We start from the raw sequence: 25,827 nt of genomic DNA, 5'->3' as shown, positions 1-25,827 counted from the left end.
AAATCCCCCAAAAGCAAGGAAGAATTGCGTCCCAAAAGCAAGGAATGATTGGACTCTGATTAATAAAATACACACGAGGCTTGACCAGCAAGACTCTGGGAGAAAGTGCCAATAATACTAATAATACTAATACTACTAATAATAATTTATTATTTATACCCCGCCCATCTGGCTGGGTTTCCCTAGCCACTCTGGTCAGCTTCCAACAAAATATTAAAATACAGTAATGCATCAAATATTAAAAGCTTCCCTAAACAGGGCTGCCTTCAGATGTCTTCTAAAAGTTTGGTAGTTATTTTTCTCTTTGACATCTGGTGGGAGGGAGTTCCACAGGGCGGGTGCCACCACCGAGAAGGCCCTCTGCCTGGTTCCCTGTAACTTGGCTTCTCACAGTGAGGGAAACGCCAGAAGGCCCTCGGAGCTGGACGATGGGGGTGGAGACGCTCCTTCAGATATACTGGACCGAGGCCGTTTAGGGCTTTCAAGGTCAGCACCAACACTTTGAATTGTGCTCAGAAACGCCAAAGATAACATTCAATTTTTAATCTTTGTTGGAAGCCACCCAGAGTGGCTGGGGAAACCCAGCCAGATGGGCTGGGTACAAATAAATTATTATTATTATTATTATTATTATTATTATTATTATTATTATCACTTCTGCAGCACACCAATCTAGCATATGGCGGCTATTCCCAGCTCTCTGCTTTATGGCAAAGTTGCAGCTACAGGGGACGATTCCCATTCTGCCAGTTTATATACCTACCCCTGGCGGGCTGTGTTCCTGCAGCCGGAGACGACGCCCTCCTGGAAAAGTCCTCTGCTCTTTACTTTTCATTCCGCCTCTGGCTCTGCTGCAGGAGAGGATGGGCAGCGCCTGGTCCTACACTTTCCTGGCCTGCCTCTTCTTCCAACCCCTCCACCTTCCCGCTCTGAAACTTCCTCCAACCCCTGATTCTTGCCTCCTGGCCGGCACAGTTCCCCACAAACCACCCCCCTCTCTCCCCAGTCAGACTCCAGCCCCCTGCCCTAACGCACACTATCATCAGCATCCTGCCTCAGGGCTCAGCTTATGTTCAGAAAGAAAGAAAGAAAGAAGAAAGAAGGACTATATCTCACTTTTACAGAGCGTTCCAAGAAAGGCAATTTGCATTGTGCGTTTAAATTCTGGATGCGGAGATTTTAACGCCCGTGTAATTTATTCTCATGCTCGTAAGCTGCTTAGACTGTTTTGGCACTAATAATTAATGCCGGAATCCTTCTGTCTCAGGAGAAAATGTATTTGTGTACTTTTGGGGGTGAAGTCTCGTACCTATGGGGCCGCCTCTCCTGGTATGTCCCACGAAGGACCTTATGGCCTTCAACTAAAAACATCTTGGAGGTCCCGGGCCACAGGGAGGTTAGACTGGCCTCGACCAGAGCCAGGGCCTTTTCGGCTGTGGCCCCGATCTGGTGGAACGCTCTGACACAAGAGACCAGGGCCCTGCGGGACTTGACATCTTTCCGCAGGGCCTGCAAGACAGAGCTGTTCCACCAGACCTTTGGCCAAGGCACAGTCTGACCCCCCTCCTTTGGCAATCCTCACAGAATTCTAGCCCAATGGTTGCCATCAATTTGATTTTGAATTGATTTTAAAATTAATTGATTTTGGAATGTATTCCAATTAATTGATTGTGATTTTATGTAAACTGTGTTGTTTTTTCTCTTGTTACGATGGGGGTGGAGCCGCTCCTTCAAGGATACTGGGTCTTTGAGGCCATTTAGGGCTTTCAAGGTCAGCACCAACACTTTGAATTGTGCTCGGAAACGTACTGGGAGCCAATGTAGGTCTTTGTGGTCTCAGCGGCTGCTCCCAGTCACCAGTCTGGCTGCCGCATTCTGGATTAGTTGTAGTTTCCGAGTCACCTTCAAAGGTAGCCCCACGTAGAGCGCATGGCAGTAGTCCAAGCGTGACTGTAAAACTCTAAGTAAAGAACTTGCTAGTGCAAATTAAAGGTAAAGGTAAAGGGACCCTTACCATTAGGTCCAGTCATGGCCGACTCTGGGGTTGTGGAGCTCATCTCGCTTTACTGGCCGAGGGAGCCGGCGTTCAGCTTCCGGGTCATGTGGCCAGCATGACTAAACCTCTTCTGGTGAACCAGAGCAGCGCACGGAAACGCTGTTCACCTTCCCACCGGAGCGGTACCTCTTTATCTACTTGCACTGGTGTGCTTTTGAACTGCTAGGTTGGCAGGAGCAGGGACCGAGCAACGGGAGCTCACCCCGTTGCGGGGATTCGAACCACTGACCTTCTGATCGGCAAGCCCTAGGCTCTGTAGTTTAACCCACAGTGCCACCCGCGTCCCTAGCACACGTTAGGAAGAATAGTAAAAAACAATATATCCTCTCCTGCCTTCCTGAACATTCCCACACAAAGATCCTTTACCTTTACCTTTTTTTACCTAAATCGGAGAACAACATCTCTATAGTATCGTGTATTTTATAGTATAGTATAGTGTATTTTAAAATGGGGTTTCAGAGTTTTTAGGGGTTTTTGAATGTTTTATGTAGTTTTTCAATTTCATTGTTCTGTATGGGACAATGACAATAAAGATATTGTATCGTATTGTATATCGTAATGACGATATAACGACGCATTAAATGTCTTCCCCATCCCTCCTTTCAAGAACATTGCAAATGATGGATTTTTCCGTTCTGTTGTTTTAGGGACTGGGGTGAAGGTCAGCCGGACCACTGGTACGGCCACGGACTGGGAGGCGGAGAGGACTGTGTCCAAGCTTATTCCAATGGCCTTTGGAACGACAACCACTGCTCTCGCCGGTTCTCTTGGATGTGCGAGATGGAGCTGGGCCTCTAAAGGAAACAGGAAGGAAGTTGGTACCTTTACACACATGTGGTGGTACTGCACCAAGATAAGAGAATTTGGGGACATAATATACAAGGAACTCAAAAAGATCTTCAAATTCTCGTTTCGGGGGAAAAACCTGAAGCCTTTTTGTTAGGTATTATGTCCACTGATCTACAAAAGACCCCACAGAACCCTCTTTATGTACGCAGCCACAGCGGCAAGGATTTTGATAGCAAAAAAATTGGAAAGGCGATGTCATCTGTACAAAAACTGATTGGCAAGCAAAGACGATAGAATATTCGGAACTTGCAAGGATGACTGGGAGAATAAGAGGAAATTCCGGCCGGAAATTTAGTAAAGATTGGATAACGTTTAAAGAATATCTTTAAAAGTACTGTAATTACACAAATCTCCTGACAGATTAGGACTGGAGATTAGGATTGGAGTTTAAGGAAATTATAAAGTGAAAATTTCTACTGATAATTAATGGGAAAGAATAATAAAAATGAAGTTGCCTATAGACTAGTAAGATATAAAAAGCACAATGAGGTGAATTGGAAGTTAAAGGGTACATAATGTCAAATGACGTGTTGTTAGTCAGTGTCTATGGTCTGTTTATGTTGTTTGTCGTTTTGTTTATGTTCTATGTAAATTGTTTTGTAATAAAGAATCTTTAAATATAAATGAATAGAGGAAACAGGAAGGTTCTCTCCACAAAACCTAGTTCTGTCACTCTGACACGGAGAGTTCCATACAAGTGATTTCTTTTCTAGTTGTATTTATGCTCTCTTTTTTGGAAATCATTTCAAATACAAAATTTAAGCAAGCCAAATACATCTCGATCTCTGAATCTCAATACTTCCCCCACCCTCCGTGGATCTCGTTCTCAACTTTTATAACTGCATATTATTCCATAATCTATATTTTATATCAATCCATATTATCCATGGTAATTGTTATACTACAAAGGAAATTAAAATCCTGCTAGTGTTTCCATCTGCTTGCAGGGGTCTCCTAAATAATAATAATAATAATAATAATAATAATAATAATAATAATATTTTTTTATTTATACCCCGCCCTTCCCAGTTCAAAAACCAGGCTCAGGGTGGCTAACAACAAATTTAAAACACTTAATTATAAAAGCAGCATAAAATACAGTATAAAAACATGAATGACAATAAAATTCAAAAATCAGTTCAGGGGAAATAAGCATTAGAGAATCCCCAGGACTAGCTGGCTGAATTGGTCCTACTTGGGCCAGCGAGGAGACCAGGGGAGAATTAGCTGTGGGATCCCAGAGCGGGTGATCTTCATAAAAAGGGAAGGAAGAGGAATAAAAGATCAGGCTGGATTCGAATTAAAGACCAGGCGGAATAGCTCTGTCTTGCAGGCCCAACAGAAGGAGGTTAAATCCCGCAGGGCCCTGGTCTCATGGGACAGAGCATTCCACCAGGTCGGAGCCACCACTGAGAAGGCCCTGGCCCTGGGGGAGGATAGTCTGACTTCCTTAGGGCCCGGGACCTCTAATCTATAATTGTTCATGGACCTTAAGGTCCTCAGCTTGTAATTTTTCCCCATTTTTATTAAAAGTTCTGGTCTTCTTGTTTCCTGAGTTTTCCAGTCACCTTTGTAGTTCATCAGCTTCACTTGACATTCCTCTCTTGCCATTCTTCTTTCCATCTCTGGGCTAGTAGCATCTGAGCGGCTGTTGTCCCATACATAAAAAGTCCTTTCTGCTCCTTTGGTATATCGGTACCTATAATTCCTAATAAAAAAGCTTCTGGTTTTTTAACAGTTTATTTCATTTAAAAAAAATTCATTTCATTATATATCATCTCCCAGAAAGCTTTAATTACCTTATGCCAGGCATAGGCAAACTCCAGCCCTCCAGATGTTTGGGACTACAATTCCCATCATCCCTGACCGCTGGTCCTGTGAGCTAGGGATGATGGGAATTGTAGTCCCAAACATCTGGAGGGCTGGAGTTTGCCTATTCCTGCCTTACACGACCACCACATATGATAAAAGGTATATTCCTTTTTCTTTACATTTGATTTATTTATGCTTCCATGCCGCAACCAACCGCTTTTTCCTCCTTTAAGTTCCTCCTTGACGGTCACCTTGTCCGGGAAAAGCCTTTGATTGATCACCCTACTAGTCCTCATTGTAACTGAAGATGGAGACGTCATGGTTGGCTTTTATACGGCTTAGGACCCATGTACCTACGGGACCTGGTATGGTCTTATGGTCTTCAAATAAAAACATCCTGGAGGTCCCGGGCCACAGGGAGGTTAGGCTGGCCTCAACCAGAACCAGGGCCTTTTCGGCTGTGGCCCCGATCTGGTGGAACGCTCTGTCCCAAGAGACTAGGGCCCTGCGGGACTTGACATCTTTCCGCAGGCCTGCAAGACGGAGCTGTTCCGCCTGGCCTTTGGCCAGGGCACAGTCTGACCCCCTCCTCACAGATGGCCCAATTGCCATTAACTTGATTCTGAATTGATTTTAGAATGAATTGATTTTAGAATGTATTTCAATTAATTGATTGTGATTTTATGTAAACTGTCTTACTTTTATTGTTGTTAGCCGCTCTGAGCCCGGCTTCGGCTGGGGAGGGTGGGATATAAATAAAACTTTATTATTAGTATTAGTATTATTTATACCCCGCCCTCCCCAGCCAAGACCGGGCTCAGGGCGGCTAACACCAGCTATAAAAACAATTGATTAAAATACAACTTAAAAACAAGATTAAAAAACAACATTAAAATGCAGCCTCATTCTGTAGAAACACAAATCAAATCATATAAAGTGCCTGGAAGTTCTAGTTCTTGTCGAAATCTCAAATTACATGTAATTCCCCCCACATTTTCGCCCTGCCCCAGAATGAGTTGTGTTAAAATTGTTATTTCCTTTTTTACTGAGTTGCAGTCACTGCCAAGATCATATGCGAAACCAATTCTTTTGACAAAATTTCGCGTCGTCGAAAATACCCATTAATTTTGTACCGTGAGCGATTGCTTCTTTAGCGAGATTTGCCGTTTCTGCTAGAATTAAATTGGACCTGGCCGCCATTGGCCGCCTGCATTTCCTGGTCCGCTATTGGCCGAGGGGCTTGTGCGTGTCATGGAATGTTCATGGGCTTTCCGACTGGGGAAGATTCACACAAGACCAATGCGATCCTGTGCATTCACCATTAGGCAGAGACCTGACTTTCCCTCATCCCTTTTAATACATAAAACAGAAAATATATCTTGTTGTGAAGACAGAATAACTGAGATGAGGCAGGTCTGAGGCCCCGGCCCCAAGGGCAGAAAATCTGCAAGTTATGAACCTAAATAAATGCTTTTTTTAATCTTACAACCAAGTTCTGTTTGATTTTATGCAATAGATAAATGAAAATAAACAAACCTACGGTTATACAGGAAATCAACTGTATCTTTTACGAAAACAAATAAAGCATGATGAGATTATCTTCCAAAAGGAATGTTTGTTTGCCTTTCTTCAGACATGGGTCGGTTGCCTTTATTGTATCTATTCATAAGAATATTTATAAACTGTCATTAAAAATAATGTTGTAAGAAAAAAACAAACTACTCCTTTTCCCTTATGGGGTACGCAAGAGCCCGTGAAGAGTCCTTACGTAGGTTCCCTATTAGCAGGAAAAAATAACAGAGGCCAACCAGAGAATATTGAGAAGCAAAGCAGCTAGTAAGCTTGATCTTTATTGATCTGTTGCAACAGGGTCCTCGCTCACCACATGCAGGAGGGAGGAGGAACCCAGAACCCAGGTGTGTCCATCCTTATATAGACATTTTAAATTGCCAGCCCTGGAGTCCAAGACCACCCCCAGAAACATCATACATACATCACAGAAAAGGCGGTCTACAGCAGAAATCTGAGCGCATTGTTTATCTCCTGTCTTTGTTTATCTCCTGTCTGGCAGGCGACCTGCTAATGGTCACTTGATTCGATACCCTGAGGAGCCTGGCCAGTCTTTTGTAATGATAAATACTTAGTTCCTGAGCCAGGTCCTGTTCATACACAGACATACCCTTAAGACAGGATTTGTGAAGGAGGAGACAATGGGGAGGCTTTTTCATTTTCCTTTGACTTTGCAGAGAAAACATTTGGTCAGTTTGGGAATCAAAAATGGTTTCTGGTCGGTCTTCCTGTGCTGATCTATGTACGTGCTTGGTTGGTACATTTATGAACATTGAACATATATCTAATACCTCAAAATTCCTATCACAGAACAGAATGCTGGACTAGATCGGCCCCTGGTCCAATCCTGCAGCTTCTGGGCTTCCTTCTGGAAGCTGACGGGAGTCGTAGTCCCAAACGTTTATAGGGTGCCAACTTGGAAATGGGTGCCACCCTACAAATGGGCAAGCATCTGGGTTTGTTTCCTGCCTTGACCACCCCTCCCAGACCACCCCCACGGCTGTGTTCATCTCTTTGGCCTTTCTGCTTTCCTTGGGGGGGGGGGGGAGAGCAGGATCCCATCTCAGGGGGTTGTAAACAAAATCTGGCCTTTTTTCCCTTATGGGGTATCCAAGAGCCCATATAGAGTCCTCATGTGGGTTCCCTGTTGGTAAGAGAAAAGAACAGAGGCCAACCAGAGAATATTGAGAAGCAAAGCAGCTAGTAAGCCTGATCTTTATTGATCTGTTGCAACAGGGTGCTCCCCTCACACGCAGGAAAGGAGGAGGACCCCGAACCAAGGTATGCCCGCCCTTATATAGACATTTTAAATTGCCTTCCCTGGAGCTCAAGACCACATCATACATAGATCACAGAAGGGGTGTATCCCAAGACCACCCCCCACAAACATCATACCTACATCACAGAAAAGGCGGTCTACAACAGAAATCCGAGTGCCTTGTTTTTACCCTGTCTGTCAGGTTATCTGATAATGCCTTATCTGATTGCCTTTCCTGGTAGTCTGGCCATTCCTTTGAGATGGCGATTACCCAATTCCTGAGACAATGGGAAGGTTCCCTCACCCCCCTCCCTCCTTGCAGAGAAAACATTTGGTCAGTTGGGGAGTCAAAATGGTTTCAGGGTGGTCTTCCTATGCTTCTCCAGACATTGGTCCATTTATGAACATTTGTTTTATATATAAGACCTTAAATTTTTATTACAAGGGCAGAGGGGGCCAGTCCACCATCCCTCAGACCATGTGGGGGGCCAGACTATATTTTTTGGGGGGAAATGAACAAATTCCTGTGCCCCACAAATAACCCAGAGATGCATTTTAAATAAAAGGACACATTCTACTCATGTAAAAACACGCTGATTCCCAGACCGTCCGCAGGCCGGATTTAGAGGGCGATTGGGCTGGATCCGGCCCCCGGGTCTTAGGTTGCCTACCCCTGTTCTATACCAATTGACTATATTGTCTTGGTTTGTTGCTACGCTTTGAGCTTCTATTATTGCAGGATTGGGGCTAATGAAAAACTCGTTTGCCTCAGTAATATTGATTGACTACCTTCTCTAATTTTGTTCATAAAATATTGATTTATTTTATCAGTTGTATCTCCACCATATGTTCTTTATTCAAGAACTGTGAAACAATACGGGCTATATACGTTGTTAGAACATTATTAGCCATGCTTAAGTTGGCCTGTGTATTATGGCTCAGGGTCCAGGGCTGGCTGTGTTGGAGCCAGCAAAAAGATTTCTCCCTTCCCCACAGCCGGAAAGCTCTAAATTAGGGCATGGCGGATGAGCGATGTTGACAGTTCAAAGATTGGGGGCGAGGAGTCCATAGCGAAAGTCTCTGTGGGGAAGGGCGACAGCAAACGGACCCATAGAGAGACAGAAAAAACAGGTAAAGAAGGTATCTAAATGTATTTTTAACCTTTGTTGAAGGCCGCCCAGAGTGGCTTGGGAAACCCAGCCAGATGGGCGGGGTACAAATAATAAATTATTATTATTATTATTATTATTATTATTATTATTGCCCCTCTGGCCTGTAGATCCTCTACCCTAGGGTTACCAGACGTCCCCGTTTCCCGGGGACAGTCCCTGGATTTGAGAATAAGTCCCCAGACAAATTCCATCCCCGGAATGTCCCCGGATTTCATCTAATGTCCCCGGGAAACGCAGCAGTGGCAGTCTCAGCAGCCCAGATAAGTCCCCATATGATGGTAGTGCAGGGGCTCTAATATGTGCTTCCGGGCTGCCTCCACCTTCCCTGACCCCAGAAACTAAGCTGTGAAGGGAGGCTTCATGCTGCCTATTGGAGCAGCCCTGATCCCAACTCCTACTTGCGTGCAAGCAGGAGAGGGCAGGGATTGTTAGAATTCCTGCTCCGTGATTGCAGTCATGGGATTGTTGTCTTTAACATATGTCTTGACTCCACAGAGTGGGAAGTGACGGAGACAGGATGTTTGTGTTACAGTGGTACCTCGGGTTACAGACGCTTCAGGTTACAAACGCTTCAGGTTACAGACTCCGCTAACCACAAAATAGTACCTCGGGTTAAGAACTTTGCTTCAGGATGAGAACAGAAATCGTGCTCCAGCGGTGCGGCAGCAGCGGGAGGCCCCATTAGCTAAAGTGGTGCTTCAGGTTAAGAACAGTTTCAGGTTAAGAACGGACCTCCGGAACGAATTAAGTACGTAACCAGAGGTACCACTGTACTGTGTTCCGTGAATAATAATAATAATAATAATAATAATAATAATAATAATAAATTTTATTTATACCCCTCCCTCCCAAGCCAAGTCCGGGCTCAGGGTGGCTAACAACCAATAATAAAAACAAGTTGATTGAAATACAACTTAAAAAACAAGATTAAAATACAACATTAAAACATTAAAATGCAGCCTCTTCACAGGAGGAGGAAGGAAAAAAGAAAGAGGGGGAGGGAATCAAATTGATTCCAAGCCGAAGGCCGGGCGGAACAACTTTGTCTTACAGTCCCTGCGGAAAGAAATCAGATCCTGCAGGGCCCTGGTCTCATGGGACAGAGCGTTCCACCAGATCGGGGCCAGTGTTGAAAAGGCCCTGGCTCTGGTGAAGTGGGACTATTGTCCTTTGTTCTTTTCCTCTTTGCTGTCTGATGCTAGAGAGAGAGGGAGCCATGTTGCAGTGCTCCGTGTTTGTTCATATGTAAATAAAGTAGATTAGCCAAAATGCTGAGTTGCTGAGGTCTGTCACGCGAACTGTGAAGACTCTGTGGATCCCTAAGTGTGCCGGTGTCAGTTGGCATTGGTCGCCGTGATGTTCGGGCTGAAGAAAGCTTTTGAAGCTCCCGAACGATCGGCCAGGAGGGAGAGAACATGCCAGTCAGGCATGTGTCTCTGCCAGCGTCCTACTCGAGTGTAGGCTGAACTCCTGACAGGGATCAGTGGCGTCACAACGGGGTGGCAGGGGGGGGTGGTTCGCCCCGGGTTCCATGTATATAAAGAACGGACATCCGGAATGGATTAAGTTCGTAAACTTGCACAGATCAGCAGTTTCAATGAGAAAGGGAGGAAAGCAATGACAAACCTAGATCGCATCTTAAAAAGCAGAGACATCACCTTGCCCACAAAGGTCCGTATAGTTAAAGCTCTGGTTTTCCCAGTAGTGATGTATGGAAGTGAGAGCTGGACCATAAAGAAGGCTGATCGCCGAAGAATGGATGCTTTTGAATTCTGGTGCTGGAGGAGACTCTGGAGAGTCCCATGGACTGCAAGAAGATCAAACCTCTCCATTCTGAAGGAAATCAGCCCTGAGTGCTCACTGGAAGGACAGATCCTGAAGCTGAGGCTCCAAGACTTTGGCCACCTCATGAGAAAAGAAGACTCCCTGGAAAAGACCCTGATGTTGGGAAAGATGGAGGGCCCAAGGAGAAGGGGACGACAGAGGACAAGATGGTGGGACAGTGTTCTCGAAGCTACCAGCATGAGTTTGACCGAACTGCAGGAGGCAGTGGAAGGCAGGAGGGCCTGGCGTGCTCTGGTCCAGGGGGTCACGAAGAGGCGGACACGACTAAACGGCTCAACAACAACAAAAAAATTTGTTCTATGTTATGCTAATTGTATGTTATGTTCACGTTTAATGAGGGTGGATTTCTGTATTGCGGGGGGTTCATGTTATGTTGTAAATAAAATTTCCAATAAAAATAATTATATATATAAAAAAGTAACGGACATCCGGAACGGATTAAGTTCATAAACTGAGGTACCACTGTAGTGTCTGTTTTTAAACTTGCACAGATCAGCAGTTTCAGCGAGAAATCTTCACGTGCTCGCAGTTTGGGGCATGCAGGACAGGAAGGGAAGCTAAAAAAGTTCTGTTTCTCTTGCCTGCATGAGTATAGTTCCGCTTTTTTATTTTTTTGCCTGCCTGAGAGAGGTTCCTCATTTCTGAAATAACCCGTAGGAGATTTTATAGTCTTTCACTATAAAAGCAGCCCCCAGCCGCTAATCGAGGCTTCCAGCCTTTTCAGATGTATCTCACTGGAGCCCTGTGCAGTCAATAAATCGGACCTTCCTTGTTGAACCCGTGTCTGTCTGGGAAAAATCCTGCAGCAGCACGGGGTTGGACTAGATGACCCTTGGGTCCCTTTCGGCTTGATGCTTCAACTCCCTTTGGGAGCCAATTCAAAAGGGCTGCCTGTCAGTCCTTTTGAGGAGATAATGATCCATTTGCTGGAGCCGTAGAAACATCGATTGGTTCCAAAAATCTGGACGCAGTCGGGAGAAACGGATCGTTGTGTCCCCCCCCCCCCACGTGCGTCCGGCTCGAGAATTTTATCTCCGCTTGTGGGTTTTTCTGAAAGGGAAGTGTTGGGGGAGCTGAGGAGCGACGTCCGAGTAAGGAAAAGTTACAGCGTTTGGGACTTCTGAGTTTGGAGAAAAAGGAGAGCGAAAGGGGACGTGAGAAGAGGTTTGTATAACATTTATATGCATGGGCATTTGAGGCAGCTGAACATTGCAGATTCAGCGCAGAGTTGGACTGTGGAACTCCCTGCCACTGGAGGCAGTGACGGCCACTGTGAGAACAGGATCCTGGACTCAATGGGCCACAGGCCTGATCCTGCAGAGTTCTTCTCGTGCTCTTACGTTCCAGATGACTCCTAGCAGGGTCAAAAATATCTGGGTCTGAAACCAATCCATTTGGCCATACTGGAAAATCAAACAGGAGTATTCAGATTGCAGTCTGTTTTGTGTGTTTGCCCCCCCCACCAGGAAATATTCTGTAGCTCAGTTTTGTTTTCTCTTTAGAGCAGTAATTTTGGGCGTTGAATTTTGAGGTGTCTTCGCCAACTCTAGGGCATTAAATCAGTTTTTCCCCCCATTTGGAAATTTCAGTGCGTCGATATCAAACAACTGTGGTCATCAGTAGCCAATGTTTTCACTTAAATCTTAGCTCCGTGTTAATGCAAGGAAGCCAAAATTCGTGTCAAACTGAGACCCCAGGGTTTTTCCGGCTGAAATAATGCAAATAATTAAAATGGATTGTGGTTGCGAACTCTTTGGACTCGCAGCCTATTTGGAAACTAATTTCAGTGAAATACGTTTAATCTGATGGCTGCAGCAATTAACATCCTGCTTTTCCTTTTGGGGCGTTAAACCACCACCCAAAGACCGGTGCCTGTTTTATTTCGTTTTTAGAGCGAGCCTGTGTTAATGATTGAGGATGTGTTTATTAATCTGTGTATTTTAAATCTGTGTGACTGATGACGAGGAATTTCCCAATTTGAAGGCGGCGTTTTGGACTTTGCCTTGCCAATATCTGGCCTAAATCAACTGAGAGGGAGCTGGACAGACGTCTGGCTTGTGGGATCTATTGACTTTGAGGTTGGTTGGTTTGTTACTATAAACTCAGAGAAATCCACTACTGTACTTTGAAAGCACGGATGTAGCCAAGATTTATGTTGCAGGGGGCAGGATTTTGGCCTTCAAAATCCCATCCTTCTGGTTCCAGGTTTCTCATGCCCTCTCTGACCCCGAGTGATCAAGCGTCGCAAAGACACTAGGTCCCCAAATATGGAGGACAAGGAGGAGGATCGGAACAGCGGAGGTAAGTTTCTCTGTCCTTCCTGTTTCTCTGTCTTTCGCAAACACTCATCTTGTGTATTTCACCATATTTCTTACCCCGTATGCACCCAAGCGACGGTGCCACATAAAAACCCATTCCACTTCTGTAAGAAATCAATCTTTTTTTATGTGGCGGCACCTTTGGAACTCCCTGCCAATTGGTATCAGGTGGGAACTTGATCGGCGCCTGTGAAAAATATTCTTAACCAGGAAAACATACCCAGGAGTTTAGAAAGTGGATGCAACCCCAAAACAAGTCCAAAAACAGTGTGTGTGTGTGTGTGTGTGTGTGTGTGTGTAAAACACAGGTTAATACAGTGGTACCTCAGGTTACATATGCTTCAGGTTACATACGCTTCAGGTTACAGACTCCGCTAACCCAGAAATACAGTAGTACCTCGGGTTAAGAACTTTGCTTCAGGATGAGAACAGAAATCGCGCGGCGGCAGCAGGAGGCCCCATTAGCTAAAGTGGTGCTTCAGGTTAAGAACAGTTTCAGGTTAAGAACGGACCTCCGGAACGAATTAAGTTCTTAACCCGAGATAAAGGACCCCTGACCATTAGGTCCAGTTGTGGCTGAGTCTGGGGTTGCGGCGCTCATCTCGCTTTACTGGCCGAGGGAGCCGGCGTACAGCTTCTGGGTCATGTGGCCAGCATGACTAAGCCGCTTCTGGCGAACCAGAGCAGCGCACGGAAACACCGTTTACCTTCCCGCCGGAGCGGTACCTATTTATCTACTTGCACTTTGATGTGCTTTCGAACTGCTAGGTTGGCAGGAGCAGGGACCGAGCAACGGGAGCTCACTCCGTCGCGGGGATTCAAACCGCCGACCTTCTGATTGGCAAGTCCCATTAGCTAAAGAAGGTTAAGAACAGTTTCAGGTTAAGAACAGACCTCCAGAACGAATTAAGTACTTAACCTGAGGTACCACTGTATATAAAAAAGAAAAACAGTTCCATCTATAAACCAATTCCGTATATAAAAACAACACTCACATTTAAAAACAATTCAAGATTTCATTTCAGTACTGGGATAAAGATCCCCTCTTTAAAGCCTTGTTGGCAAAGATGCAGGAATCTCCTTCTGCGTAGGATCTTAGACTGAGGCTGGATCTACACCGATCTGGAAAAAAACGCATTAAAAAACAGTATAGTGGCTCTCAATGCAATTTCTCGTTGACATCTCTGCTCTATAGCGCCCTCTGCTGGCACATTGAGGAGCCTGTCATTTACAATTCCAATGCCAGGCTCCTCAACACATTGGCGATTCACCCAAAGTTAACCCTTTAGGGCCAGGCGACGGCTCTTTTTGCTGCTGACTTAAACGCTGTCCAAAAGCGAAAGCATTGCCTATAACACATTTAAAATGTTTTAATTGACCGGTGTAGATTAGCCCAGAGGTCGGATGGCCACCTGTAAGGGATTCTTCCGCTGTAATTTCTGCATGGCCTGGGGTTCGGTTAGATGACCTGTGGGGGTCCCATCCAACTCTGAAATACTTGGACAGGGGTCAGCAAACTTTTTCAGCAGGGGTCCGGTCCACCGTCCCTCAGACCTTGTGGTGGGCCGGACTATATTTTTTTGCGGGGGAAATTAACGAATTCCTATGCTCCACACATAACCCAGAGATGGATTTTAAATAAAAGGACACATTCGACTCATGTAAAAACACGCTGATTCCTGGACCGTCCGCAGGCCGGACTGAGAAGGCGATTGGGCCAGATCTGGCCCCCGGGGAATTAGTTTGCCAACCTATGTTCTTTGTTGTTGTTTAGTCGTTTAGTCGTGTCCGCTCTTCGTGACCCCCTGGACCAGAGCACACCAGGCACTCCTGTCTTCCACTGCCTCCCACAGTTTGGTCAGACTCATGCTGGTCGCTTCGAGAACACTGTCCTCCGTCATCCCCTTCTCCTTGTGCCCTCCATCTTTCCCAACATCAGGGTCTTTTCCAGGCAGTCCTCTCTTCTCATGAGGTAGCCAAAGTCTTGGAGCCTCAGCTTCAGGATCTGTCCTTCCAGTGAGCACTCAGGGCTGATTTCCTTCAGAATGGAGAGGTTTGATCTTCTTGCAGTCCATGGGACTCTCCAGAGTCTCCTCCAGCACCGCAAGCGGACAAGGTGGTAAGGCAGGAAAAGGCTGAAAAAGCTTCTTTATCCCTGCAGAATTCGGCCTGCGCCCCACGGACTCCTGGGGCCGGCGCGTCTGCCCTGGCCACCGCCTGGTGTTCATCCTGCTGGGACTCGTCTGCGTCTTCACCATTGCCGTCGCCGTGTTCGGCTTAACGGGTGAGTAGTGGCTCAGCGGGTGAGATATCCGGCTCCTCGGGTGCGGGTGTGGCAATGAGGGGTAAAGATAAAGGCAAAGGGACCCCTGACCATTAGGTCCAGTCGTGACTGACTCTGGGGTTGCAGCGCTCATCTCCCTTTACTAGCCGAAGGAGCTGGCGTACAGCTTCCGGGTCATGTGGCCAGCATGACTAAGCCGCTTCTGGCGAACCAGAGCAGTGCACGGAAATGCCGTTTACCTTCCCGCCAGAGCGGTAGCTATTTATCTACTTGCACTTTGACGTGCTTTCAAACTGCCAAGTGGGCAGGAGCTGGGAGAAAGCAATGGGAGCTCACCCCGTCGCGGGGACTCGAACCGCCGACCTTCTGATCGGCAAGTCCTAGGCTCTGTGCCACCAGCGCCACCCATTACCCTGGCAAAAGGGTACCCACTGGCAAAAGGGGGACCCCCCATTCGACAGCCAGGTGTGGAGTCCACGATTGTGGGGTGGTGAACTCAGAAGAATGCAACCATTTAGGTGTCAGGTAAATTATGTTGGAAATGTTAGGTGAAGGAAGGGAACTTTCTACATATGTGGTGGTCCTGTGTTAAGGTTAAGGCTTTCTGGGATATTATCTACAATGAATTAAAAAAGATACTAAAATATAATTTCTGCAAAAAACCAGAGGCATTCTTATTAGGGCTAATTGATGGAGAAATTTATAAAAAAGATGTAAATCTATTTATGTATGCCACAACGGCAGCGAGAATCCTCCTGGCTCAAAGGTGGAAGCAGCGAAAACTCCCTACATTGGAAGACTGGAGAATAAAAATGGTAGAATTTGTGGAGTTGACGAAGCTGACGGGGAGAATTAGGAAGAAAAATATCAAAAGGACTGGAGCAAATTTATTCATTACCTGAAAGAAAATTGAACTCATTTAAAAACGTTTGTAGCATTAACGTGAAATGTTTTGTAAAGTGAATTTAAGATGCTGATTTATAAATAAGAATGTGATTTCTTAAGGTGATTATAGATAAAGAAGTGATTATGGGAATGCGAAATACGTATATGTTATAGGCTATAGGGATGTCAGAAAGAGAGATAGAAGTCAAAGCTCACTTTGAGCAAATAATATAAGTTGTGAATATGTATACTGAATTAAATGAAATATGGAAAAATTTAATAAAAAATATGTTAAAAAAAAAAAAGAACACAACCATTTAGGACCAGTCTACCTTTCAGATCGACTGACACCCCCCCACCTGCGCCCCCTCAGCCGCTTTGATTGGTGGGCTTATTAAATTCATCTACCACCCTTTGTCAGAACATATTGGATTCTTATTAATGAAAAATTAATTAAAAATATTTTTAAAAAGCAAAAGGCGCCTAGAAGAATGGGAGTTTCGAACTTTGCTCCCTCCCCCCAGGTCGGAAATCTGTCGGTGAATTGAAAGGAATGGAGAAGACTTTGAAAAGCATCAACCGCACGGTCTTGGCGGAGATCACCGCTCTGAAAAAGAAGGGTGAGTCCAGGAAGCAGATCTTTTTTCCAAGTGTAAGGTAAAGGTAAAGGGACCCCTGACCATTAGGTCCAGTTGTGACCGACTCTGGGGTTGCGGCGCTCATCTCGCTTTATTGGCCGAGGGAGCCGTCGTGCAGCTTCCGGGTCATGTGGCCAGCATGACTAAGCCGCTTCTGGCTCACCAGAGCAGCGCATGGAAATGCCGTTTACCTTCCTGCCGGAGTGGTACCTATTGATCTACTTGCACTTTGACGTGCTTTCAAACTGCTAGGTTGGCAGGAGCAGGGACCGAGCAATGGGAGCTCACCCCGTCGCAGGGATTTGAACCGCCGACCTTCTGATTGGCAAGACCTAATGGTCAGGGGTCCCTTTACCTTTACCTAATCCCCATGTTATACCCCCCAAACTACATCACTCATACATCACGGTTACATCATGAAAAGGGGAGGTCCGGTGGCCGTAATCTGAGCATCCTGGACCCTGCCCCATGGTTCCCCTTGCCCTCCACCAAACATCCATCAAGTGTAACAAAAAAGATATTTCCATTTCCCTGTTTCCCAGCCAAGTTCATCCCACCCTTTTGTCTCCATCTGGGTTTGTTCTTCCTGGAATGGCTACCTGTCTGGCACTCAGGTATCAGGATGCCAGGGATTATCACTCAGGCAGAGGGGCTGCTGAGTAGCTGAGCTCACCTGTCTATATGAATTTCTGAAGTTTTCCCAGTGAGCCAGTACAGAGAAACATTTATCAGTGAATTCTTACATTTGGTATCGTGCAGCAAAGGCCCTTTGAATAGACAGGAAGAAACTGCAACGAAGTGTTTTGTGGGGACAAGTCACAAAAGCGATTGTGCTGGTTTTCGTAGTGGGCTGCATGTGCAGGATATCTGCTGGAGGGGCAACACCCCCCCAACCTGTACATAAATTCCTGCAACATCCCCAAACCATTTCCCCCAACCTCACCTCTTTCTGCTGGTTCCAGAGGCAGAGGATTTGAAGCAGCTGGTGAAAATTGAACATATGGTACAAAACCTGACCGAAGAGGCAAAGGAAGGTACGTCCTCACAGAAGCAGCTGTGAGACAGATGTGGGTTTTTCCCCCCTGTGTGAGAGGAGGTGGCGGTTGTACCTGGATTCAGGGCAGGCTGTACTTTTTAGTTATTAATTTAGGTTAGTAGCTATTTTGTTTTTGCTGTTATTATTTCTAATAATATTACCCCTTCATTATACACCTTTAGGCGCCAGGCAAAAAGGTTCCCCTTCAACCAAGCCTTTGGTTAATTGATATCCAATGCCCTTTTAAAATGTGTGTGTGTGTGTGTTATTGGGTTGTTTTCATTTTCTTTTCTTTTTTTTAATATAATTTTTATTAATTTTTCTGTTTCACAATTTAGAACGCTCATTTAAACCACCTTAAAATATCAGTGATTTCCCTTCTTCTCTTTCCATGGTTCATTTTGCATATCATAAATCCCTGCATATTTTACTAAACCATTCAGTATTCCATTATTACATCCATAAAACCAAACCGTTCAGTATTCCATTATTAACATCCATCAAAACATATTTACACTGCTGAATTTATCTTAATGCTGCCAATGTTTTCAAGTGTAAACAGTTCCCCCATATATTCAATAAACATTTACTAATCTTCTTTAAATGTATTTTCTTATCGTTCTCTTATTCTATATTCAAAACAAAATAAAATAAAATAAATAAAATTAAAAAATTCCTTCCAGTAGCACCTTAGAGACCAACTAAGTTAGTTATTGGTATGAGCTTTCGTGTGCATACACACTTCTTCAGATATTCCATATGTTAGGTTCATAAGCTGCACATATTCCATCAGTTTTAAGCTGCCATTCTTCTTTAGTTGGGACCTCGCTCGTTTTCCAAATTTGGGCTAACAAAACAAGGGCTACAGTAGTGACATACATAAATAACCTTTTTTGACACCTGGGAATTTCCGTCTGAATTATTCCCCAACAAAAAGCAGACTGGTTTTTTTTAGGGGGGGGGACGACGTACTTTTAAACATTATTTCCAATTCATTATGGATTATTTTCATTTTCAATTTGATTACGCGTTTTGTGATTTTATATTGTGATCTTATGCTGTGAACAGCCCTGAGACCTGCGGATATAGGGCAGTATACTACTACTACTAGGGACGCAGGTGGCTCTGTGGGTTAAACCACAGTGCCGAGGACTTGCTGATCAGAAGGTCGGCGTTTCAAATCCCCACGATGGGGTGAGCTCCCGTTGCTCGGTCCCAGCTCCTGCCAACCTAGCAGTTCGAAAGCACGTCAAGTGCAAGTAGATAAATAGGTACCACTCCGTCGGGAAGGTAAACGGCATTTCCATGCGCTGCTCTGGTTCGCCAGAAGCGGCTTAGTCCTGCTGGCCACATGACCCGGAAGCTGTACGCTGGCTCCCTCGGCCAATAAAGCGAGATGAGCGCTGCAACCCCAGAGTCGGCCACGACTGGACCTAATGGTCAGGGGTCCCTTTACCTTTACCTTACTACTACTACTACTAATTTTATATCCCTCATTTTCCCGTACCCGAGGTAGTTATTGCCTGCAAAAAGTATACGGAATACGAAAAGCTAACAACACATAAGAGATCCTGGTTAAAAAGCATAGCTGTCAACGCTTCCCTTTTTTAAAGGGAAATTCCCTTATTCCGAATAGGATTCCTCGCAAGAAAAGGGAAAAGTTGACAGCTATGTTAAAAAGCAATTACGCCATAACAAAATTAAAACCATGTGAGAAAACAGATCTTTAAAATACAGAATTATACCCAACAAAAAGGAGACTGGGGTTTTTTTGGGGGGGGGTGGGGAATACTTTTAAACATTTTTTTTCAATTCATTGTGGATTATTTTCATTTTCAATTTGATTATGTGTTTTGTGATTTTATGCTGCGAACCGCCCTGAGACCTGCGGATATAGGGCAGTGGGATAATAATAATAATAATAATAATAATAATAATAATAATAATAATATCCCTCATTTTCCCATGCCTGAGATAGTCATTGCCTACAAAAAGTATACGGAATATGAAAAGCTAAAAACACATAAGAGATAATGGTTAAAAAGCAATTAAGCCGTAACAGAATTAAAACCATGTGAGAGAACAGATCTATTAAACTACAAGTAACAAAAACAGCATAGCCCATTTAAAAGCCCTTTGCGTAGAAAACAGTCAGTCCTTGAAAATTTGTTGGGGGGGGGCGCTCAAGAAGAATCATATTGAATGACCCTCATCTCCCTTTGGTCTGATCCAGTGAAGACCCAGTTCCAGGAACAGATCTCTAAACTGCGGACCAGCGTGCGGACCCAGAATTGCGAAGTGGAGAGCATTAAAAGCAACAAGACAGGTCAGGAATTAATCGGGGAGCAGCGCTCAAGCGTCTGTCTGGAAAAGGGGGGTGCATAACTGTGGAAAGGTGGCTCTTGCAATAATTCCCTGGTCCTGAATGGGGCAACTATGCCCCTGAAGGACCAGGTGCGCAGCCTGGGAGTCATTTTGGACTCACAGCTGTCCATGGAGGCGCAGGTCAATTCTGTGTCCAGGGCAGCTGTTTACCAGCTCCATCTGGTGCGCAGGATGAGACCCTCCCTGCCAGCAGACTGTCTGGCCAGAGTGGCGCATGCTCTAGTTATCTCCCGCTTGGACTACTGCAGTGCGCTCTATGTGGGGCTACCTTTGAAGGTGACTCAGAAACTACAACTAATCCAGAATGCGGCAGCCAGACTGGGGACTGGGAACGGCCGCCGAGACCACATAACACCGGTCTTGAAAGACCTCCATTGGCTCCCAGTACGTTTCCGAGCACAATTCAAAGTGTTGGTGCTGACCTTGAAAGCCCTAAACGGCCTCAAAGGCCCAGTAGACCTGAAGGAGTGTCTTCACCCCCATCGTTCTGCCCGGACACTGAGGTCCAGCTCTGAGGGCCTTCTGGCGGTTCCCTCATTGCGAGAAGTGAGGTTACAGGGAACCTGGCACAGGGCCTTCTCGGTAGTGGCGCCCGCCCTGTGGAACACCCTCCTTTCTGATGTGAAGGAAATAAGCAGCTATCCTATCTTTAAAAGACACCTGAAGGCAGCCCTGTTCAGGGAAGTTTTTAATATTTAATGCTGTATTGTTTTTAATACTTGATTGGGAACCGCCCAGAGTGGCTGGGGAAACCCAGCCAGATGGGCGGGGTATAAATAATAAATTATTATTATATTATTATTATTCTCAGCGTCTCCAAGTCATCAAGTGTGCATTTCAGTGTTTTTATCTTGCAAATTGCCCTGTGATTCTTGGATGATGGGCGGTACGAAATAATAATAATAATAATAATAATAATAATAATAATAATAATGGGAAGTGGCTTCTTCAGCGGATTAGAGCATATATTGGGGAACCCGTCTTTCAAATACTCCAAATGACCTCGTTCTCCGTCCGGTTCTGGGCACCCTATTTTAAAGAGGAGATGGACAAGCTGAAAGGTGTGCAAAGTAGGGCAACCAAGGTGACGGAGGGTTTGGAAAACAAGCCTGATGAGGAACGGTTGAGGGAGCTGGGGGTGTTTAGCCTGGAAAAGAGGAGACTGAGAGGAGATACGAGAACCATCTTCAAATATCTCAAGGTCTGCCCCATGGAGCAAGCTTGTTTTCTCCTGCTCCGGAGGGCAGGACTCGAACCCGTGGCTTCAAGCGACAAGAAAGGAGATTTTGACTAAACATTTCCTTACATTAAGAGCTGTTTGAAAGTGAAACGGTCTCCCTCTCTTTCCTTGGTGGTCATTTTAAGCCATCTGTCAGGAAAGCTTCAGCTGAGATTCTTACATTCCAGGGGGGTTGGACTAGATGAGCTTTGGGGTCCCTTCCAACTACAGTGGTACCTTGGTTCCCAAACACAGAAAATCCACAAGTACATGTTCCGGTTTTCAAACGTTTCTCAGAAGCCGAACGTCCGACGCGGCTGTCGGCTATTGTTTCCGGGGCGCCTGCACCAATCAGAAGCTGTGCCTTGGTTTTCGAACATTTCAGAAGTCAAACAGACTTCGAGAACCAAGGTACTGCTATATTTGGAGTTTTTGTTTTTGCTATTTATTTTGCCTTTTTGTTTTTGAGGCTTTTTCGGTTAATTTGTTTTCGTGAACCCAGTTCAGCTTCCGATCGATTGATTGATTGTGTGACTGAGGAAATGGATAAAAGCGCCCCCATCCAAACAAGGACTATCATCAGTGCAGCTAAGAAAAAAATAATAATTTTAATTTTTATCATCTACAATACTGTCCTATTTATTTTATAGTACAGTACATTGATTACTACTTTCATTTTAGGGATCGATTGTTTCGTTAGATAGTAAAATTCATGTTCAATGGCTGTTTTTTAAGTCCGGAACGGATTAATCCATTTTGCATTACTTTCTATGAGAAAGGGCGCCTTGGTTTTGGAACGCTTTGGTTTTGGAACAGATTTCCAGAACAGATTAAGTTTGAGAACCACGATTCTATGGTTCTGTGAAGTTTTTACCAGCTATCCCACAGAGGGAACCACCTCAAAGTGATGTTTGCCAGCCGACTCTTTTTCGTAAGGCAGTGTGGATCAGAGTTTGACGCCTCTTTCATTCTTTACCCCCCTCCCCCAAAAAGTGGGAAGCCACTGCTGCCTAAAAGGTTGGCTCCCGTTTAGTCGCAGCTGCTACTGGCTCTCCAAAATGGACAAGTCTTGGGACGAAGCCAAGCTGGACTGCGAAGATAAAGACGCCCACCTGGTCATCATCACCAGCTACCTGGAACAGGTAAGTTGGCCTGAACTCTAGGCAGGAGAAACACCTTTGAAGGTGACCCAGAAACTGCAACTAATCCAGAATGCGGCAGCCGGACTGGGGACTGGGAGCAGCTGCCGAGACCATATAACACCAGTCCTGAAAGACCTACATTGGCTCCCAGGACGTTTCCAAGCACAATTCAAAGTGTTGGTGCTGACCTTGAAAGCCCTAAATGGCCTCAAAGGCCCAGTATACCTGAAGAAGCGTCTCCACCCCCATCATTCTGGTCGAACACTGAGGTCCAGCTCAGAGGGCCTTTTGGTGGTTCCCTCATTGTGAGAAATGAGGTTACAGGGAACCAGGCAGAGGGCCTTCTCGGTGGTGGCGCCCGCCCTGTGGAACTCCCTCCCACCAGATGTCAAAGCGAAAAACAACTACAAAACTTTTAGAAGACATCTGAAGGCAGCCCTGTTTAGGGAAGCTTTTAATGTTGCAAGTTTTGTTGTGTTTTCTGTTGGGAGCCGCCCAGAGTGCCTGGGGAAACCCAGCCAGATTGGCGGGGGGGGGGGTATAAATAAGAAATCATTATTATTATTACTGCTGCACTGGGACAAACAGCAAACCATAGAAAATGCAATGGACGTTTGTTCCGATCCAACACGAAATCACACCGGTTTTTCCTGGGAAGCGCGAAAGGAACTATGGACGAGCCCTAAGAAATGCAATTAATAACACGAACTAAAACCGCAATCTGCCCCCGGTGACACCACTTTTTTTCTTCCCTCTCTCTCTCGCCAGCAATTTGTGGCCCAGCTCACGAAGCCCCGGAACGCCTGGATCGGCTTGACCATGGCTAGCGGCGTCTGGAAGTGGGTGGACGGGACGGGCTACACCATCCGCAGAATGTGAGTTTGACCCCCTGCCGTCCTGGTGTCCACTCGCATTGCCCTTTTGTGAGGTTCCATGTGCTGGGTATATCATTCAAGAGGATATTCTGCTCTGTAAATGCGAGGTTGTTCCATACAGTCCTGTTGATGGTTACAGTTACCTTCAACCAAAAATCTTTCAATATAGGGCAATGAAAAAAACATATGTTTTAGAGAAGCATTTTCCCTATTGCTTCTCTGGCAGTTCGATACCTTAGATAGTCATTTTTAAAAACAAATGTAATGGGGTCCAGGGGACGCGGATGGTGCTGTGGTCTAAACTACAGAGCCTAGGATTTGCCGATCAGAAGGTCAGAGGTTCGAATCCCCGCGACGGGGTGAGCTCCCGTTGCTTGGTCCTGGCTCCTGCCAACCTAGCAGTTCGAAAACACGTCAAAGTGCAAGTAGATAAATAGGTACTGCTCTGGCGGGAAGGTAAACTGCATTTCCGTGCGCTGCTCTGGTTCGCCAGAAGCGGCTTAGTCATGCTGGCCACATGACCCGGAAGCTGTACGCCGGCTCCCTTGGCCAGTAAAGCGAGATGAGCGCCGCAACCCCAGAGTCGGCCACGACTGGACCTAATGATCAGGGGTCCCTTTACCTTTAATGGGGTCCAGTTTATTCCAAATATTATTTTCTGTTGTATGTGGCTCTCTGAGCTGATATGAACTCTCGCAGGAGCATTCAAGGCACATGACGGTTTTGCTCGGGCTGCCATTTTTCTTTCCTTCCTCTTGTTGTAAACAAAAATTGCCCTTTTCCCTTACGGGGTATCCAAGAGCCCATATAGAGTCCTTACATAGGTTCCCTATTGGTAGGAGAAGATAACAGAGGCCAACCATAGAATATTGAGAAGCAAAGCAGCTAGTAAGCTTGATCTTAATTGATCTGTTGCAACAGGGTGCTCCCCTCACCTGCAAGAGAGGAAGACGAACCCAGAAAAATGGTGCACAAGGCCTTATAAAGAATTTTGAAATTGCCACCCTGTAGATCAAGACTACCCCCAGAAACATCATACATACATCACAGAAGGGGTGTAACCTAAGACCACCCCTCAGATGTTGTTGTTTAGTTGTTTAGTCGTGTCCGCCTCTTCGTGACCCCCTGGACCAGAGCATGCCAGGCACTCCTGTCTTCCACTGCCTCCTGCAGTTTGGTCAAACTCATGCTGGTCCCTTCGAGAACACTGTCCCACCATCTCGTCCTCTGTCGTCCCCTTCTCCTTGCGCCCTCCATCTTTCCCAACATCAGGGTCTTTTCCAGGGAGTCTTCTCTTCTCATGAGGAGGCCAAAGTATTGGAGTCTCAGCTTCAGGATCTGTCCTTCCAGTGAGCACTCAGGGCTGATTTCCTTCCGAATGGAGAGATTTGATCTTCTTGCAGTCCATGGGACTCTCCAGAGTCTCCTCCAGCACCAGAATTCAAAAGCATCCATTCTTCGGCGATCAGCCTTCTTGATGGTCCAGCTCTCACTTCCATACATCACTACTGGGAGAACCACTACTGGGAGAACCCCTCAGATACATCATACCTACATCACAGAAAAGGAGATCTACAGCAGAAATCTGAGTGCTTTGTTTACCTCCTGTCTGCCAGGTTACCTGTTAATGGTCACTTGATTGGATTGCCTGGCCAGTCTTTTGTAATGATACTTAGTTCCTGAGCCAGGTCGCAGGCTCACACCCTATTCATATCTTAAATGTGCCCTTAAGACAGGATTTGTGGGGAAAGAGACAATGGGGAGGTTTCCCACTTTGACCTTCCAGAGAAAACATTTGCTCAGTTTGGGAATCAAAATGGTTTCAGGCCGGTCTTCCTGTGCTGATCTATGTGCGTGCTTGGTTGGTACATTGATGAACATTTAATATATATCTAAGACCTCAAAATTCCTATCACGCTCTCGCTCTCGTTGCAGAGACTGGCGGCTCGGGGAACCGGGTAGCTTTTCCGTCGAAATGCCCTACCACCCGGCCCGTTGTGCCCATCTCTACCGCGACGGGCTATGGAGCAACGAGAACTGTAACCGCCGCTACAACTGGGTTTGCGAGATGAACGGCTGAGTCGCCAGGACAGAGAGCGCCCAGCATGGAGGCCAAGGAGTTTGCCAGGCCGCTCGGCCTCTTCCAAAGCAAATAAACAGAATCATTACGCAAAGAAAGGAGACACCTTGTCATCATTGTCTATTTCCGGAACGTTTTCGTTTCTCACGGTTTTTACTGGTAATTTTATCGCTTTGTCCTTTTGGCAAACCGCGTCGACTTTAATAAATAATAATAATCCATTTTTATTTATACCCTGCCCTTCCCAGTTCAAAAACCAGGGCGTCTAACAACAAATTTTAAAACACTTAATTGTAAAAGCAGCGTAAAATACAGTATAAAAACATGACTTTGAAGTACAGTGGTACCTTGGTTCTCAAACAACTTGGAACCCAAACACTGCAGACCTGGAAGAACGTGTTCCA

General features: G+C 45.6%; 2 protein-coding genes across 7 annotated transcripts in view; both read left to right on the top strand.

The window, feature by feature from the left end:
* Nucleotides 1-6,325, top strand: part of LOC308462315 (asialoglycoprotein receptor 1-like) — a 42,992-nt gene extending 36,667 nt beyond the window's left edge. For all 4 annotated transcript variants that reach the window (XM_080979953.1, XM_080979956.1, XM_080979954.1 and 1 more), the window contains one exon: nucleotides 2,704-6,325. In XM_080979953.1, the coding sequence (XP_080836079.1) occupies nucleotides 2,704-2,854 (151 nt within the window). In that variant the 3' untranslated portion in view covers nucleotides 2,855-6,325. The remainder of the gene's footprint in view (nucleotides 1-2,703) is intronic.
* A 2,222-nt stretch (nucleotides 6,326-8,547) lies between these two features.
* On the top strand, nucleotides 8,548-25,521 carry LOC308462330 (asialoglycoprotein receptor 1-like). Of its 3 annotated transcripts, none has more exons than XM_080979986.1 (9): nucleotides 8,548-8,675; nucleotides 12,767-12,862; nucleotides 15,041-15,163; nucleotides 16,573-16,668; nucleotides 17,649-17,720; nucleotides 19,956-20,048; nucleotides 22,320-22,468; nucleotides 23,237-23,343; nucleotides 25,279-25,521. In XM_080979986.1, exons 2-9 carry the CDS (start codon nucleotides 12,829-12,831, stop codon nucleotides 25,421-25,423), a joined length of 819 nt encoding a protein of 272 aa, XP_080836112.1. In that variant the 5' UTR covers nucleotides 8,548-8,675; nucleotides 12,767-12,828; the 3' UTR covers nucleotides 25,424-25,521. The 3 variants fall into 3 exon arrangements, with proteins under 3 accessions (XP_080836112.1, XP_080836114.1, XP_080836113.1); XM_080979988.1 differs by having other exon boundaries at nucleotides 8,609-8,684; XM_080979987.1 differs by lacking the exon at nucleotides 8,548-8,675 and adding an exon at nucleotides 11,260-11,725.
* Nucleotides 25,522-25,827: the final 306 nt, after the last annotated feature.

Source organism: Podarcis pityusensis, assembly GCF_964106645.2.
Source record: "Podarcis pityusensis genome assembly, chromosome: 13".
Lineage (NCBI taxonomy): Eukaryota > Metazoa > Chordata > Lepidosauria > Squamata > Lacertidae > Podarcis > Podarcis pityusensis.
The sequence above is the reverse complement of the archived record's forward strand: the minus strand, read 5'-3'. Positions and strand labels throughout refer to the sequence as shown.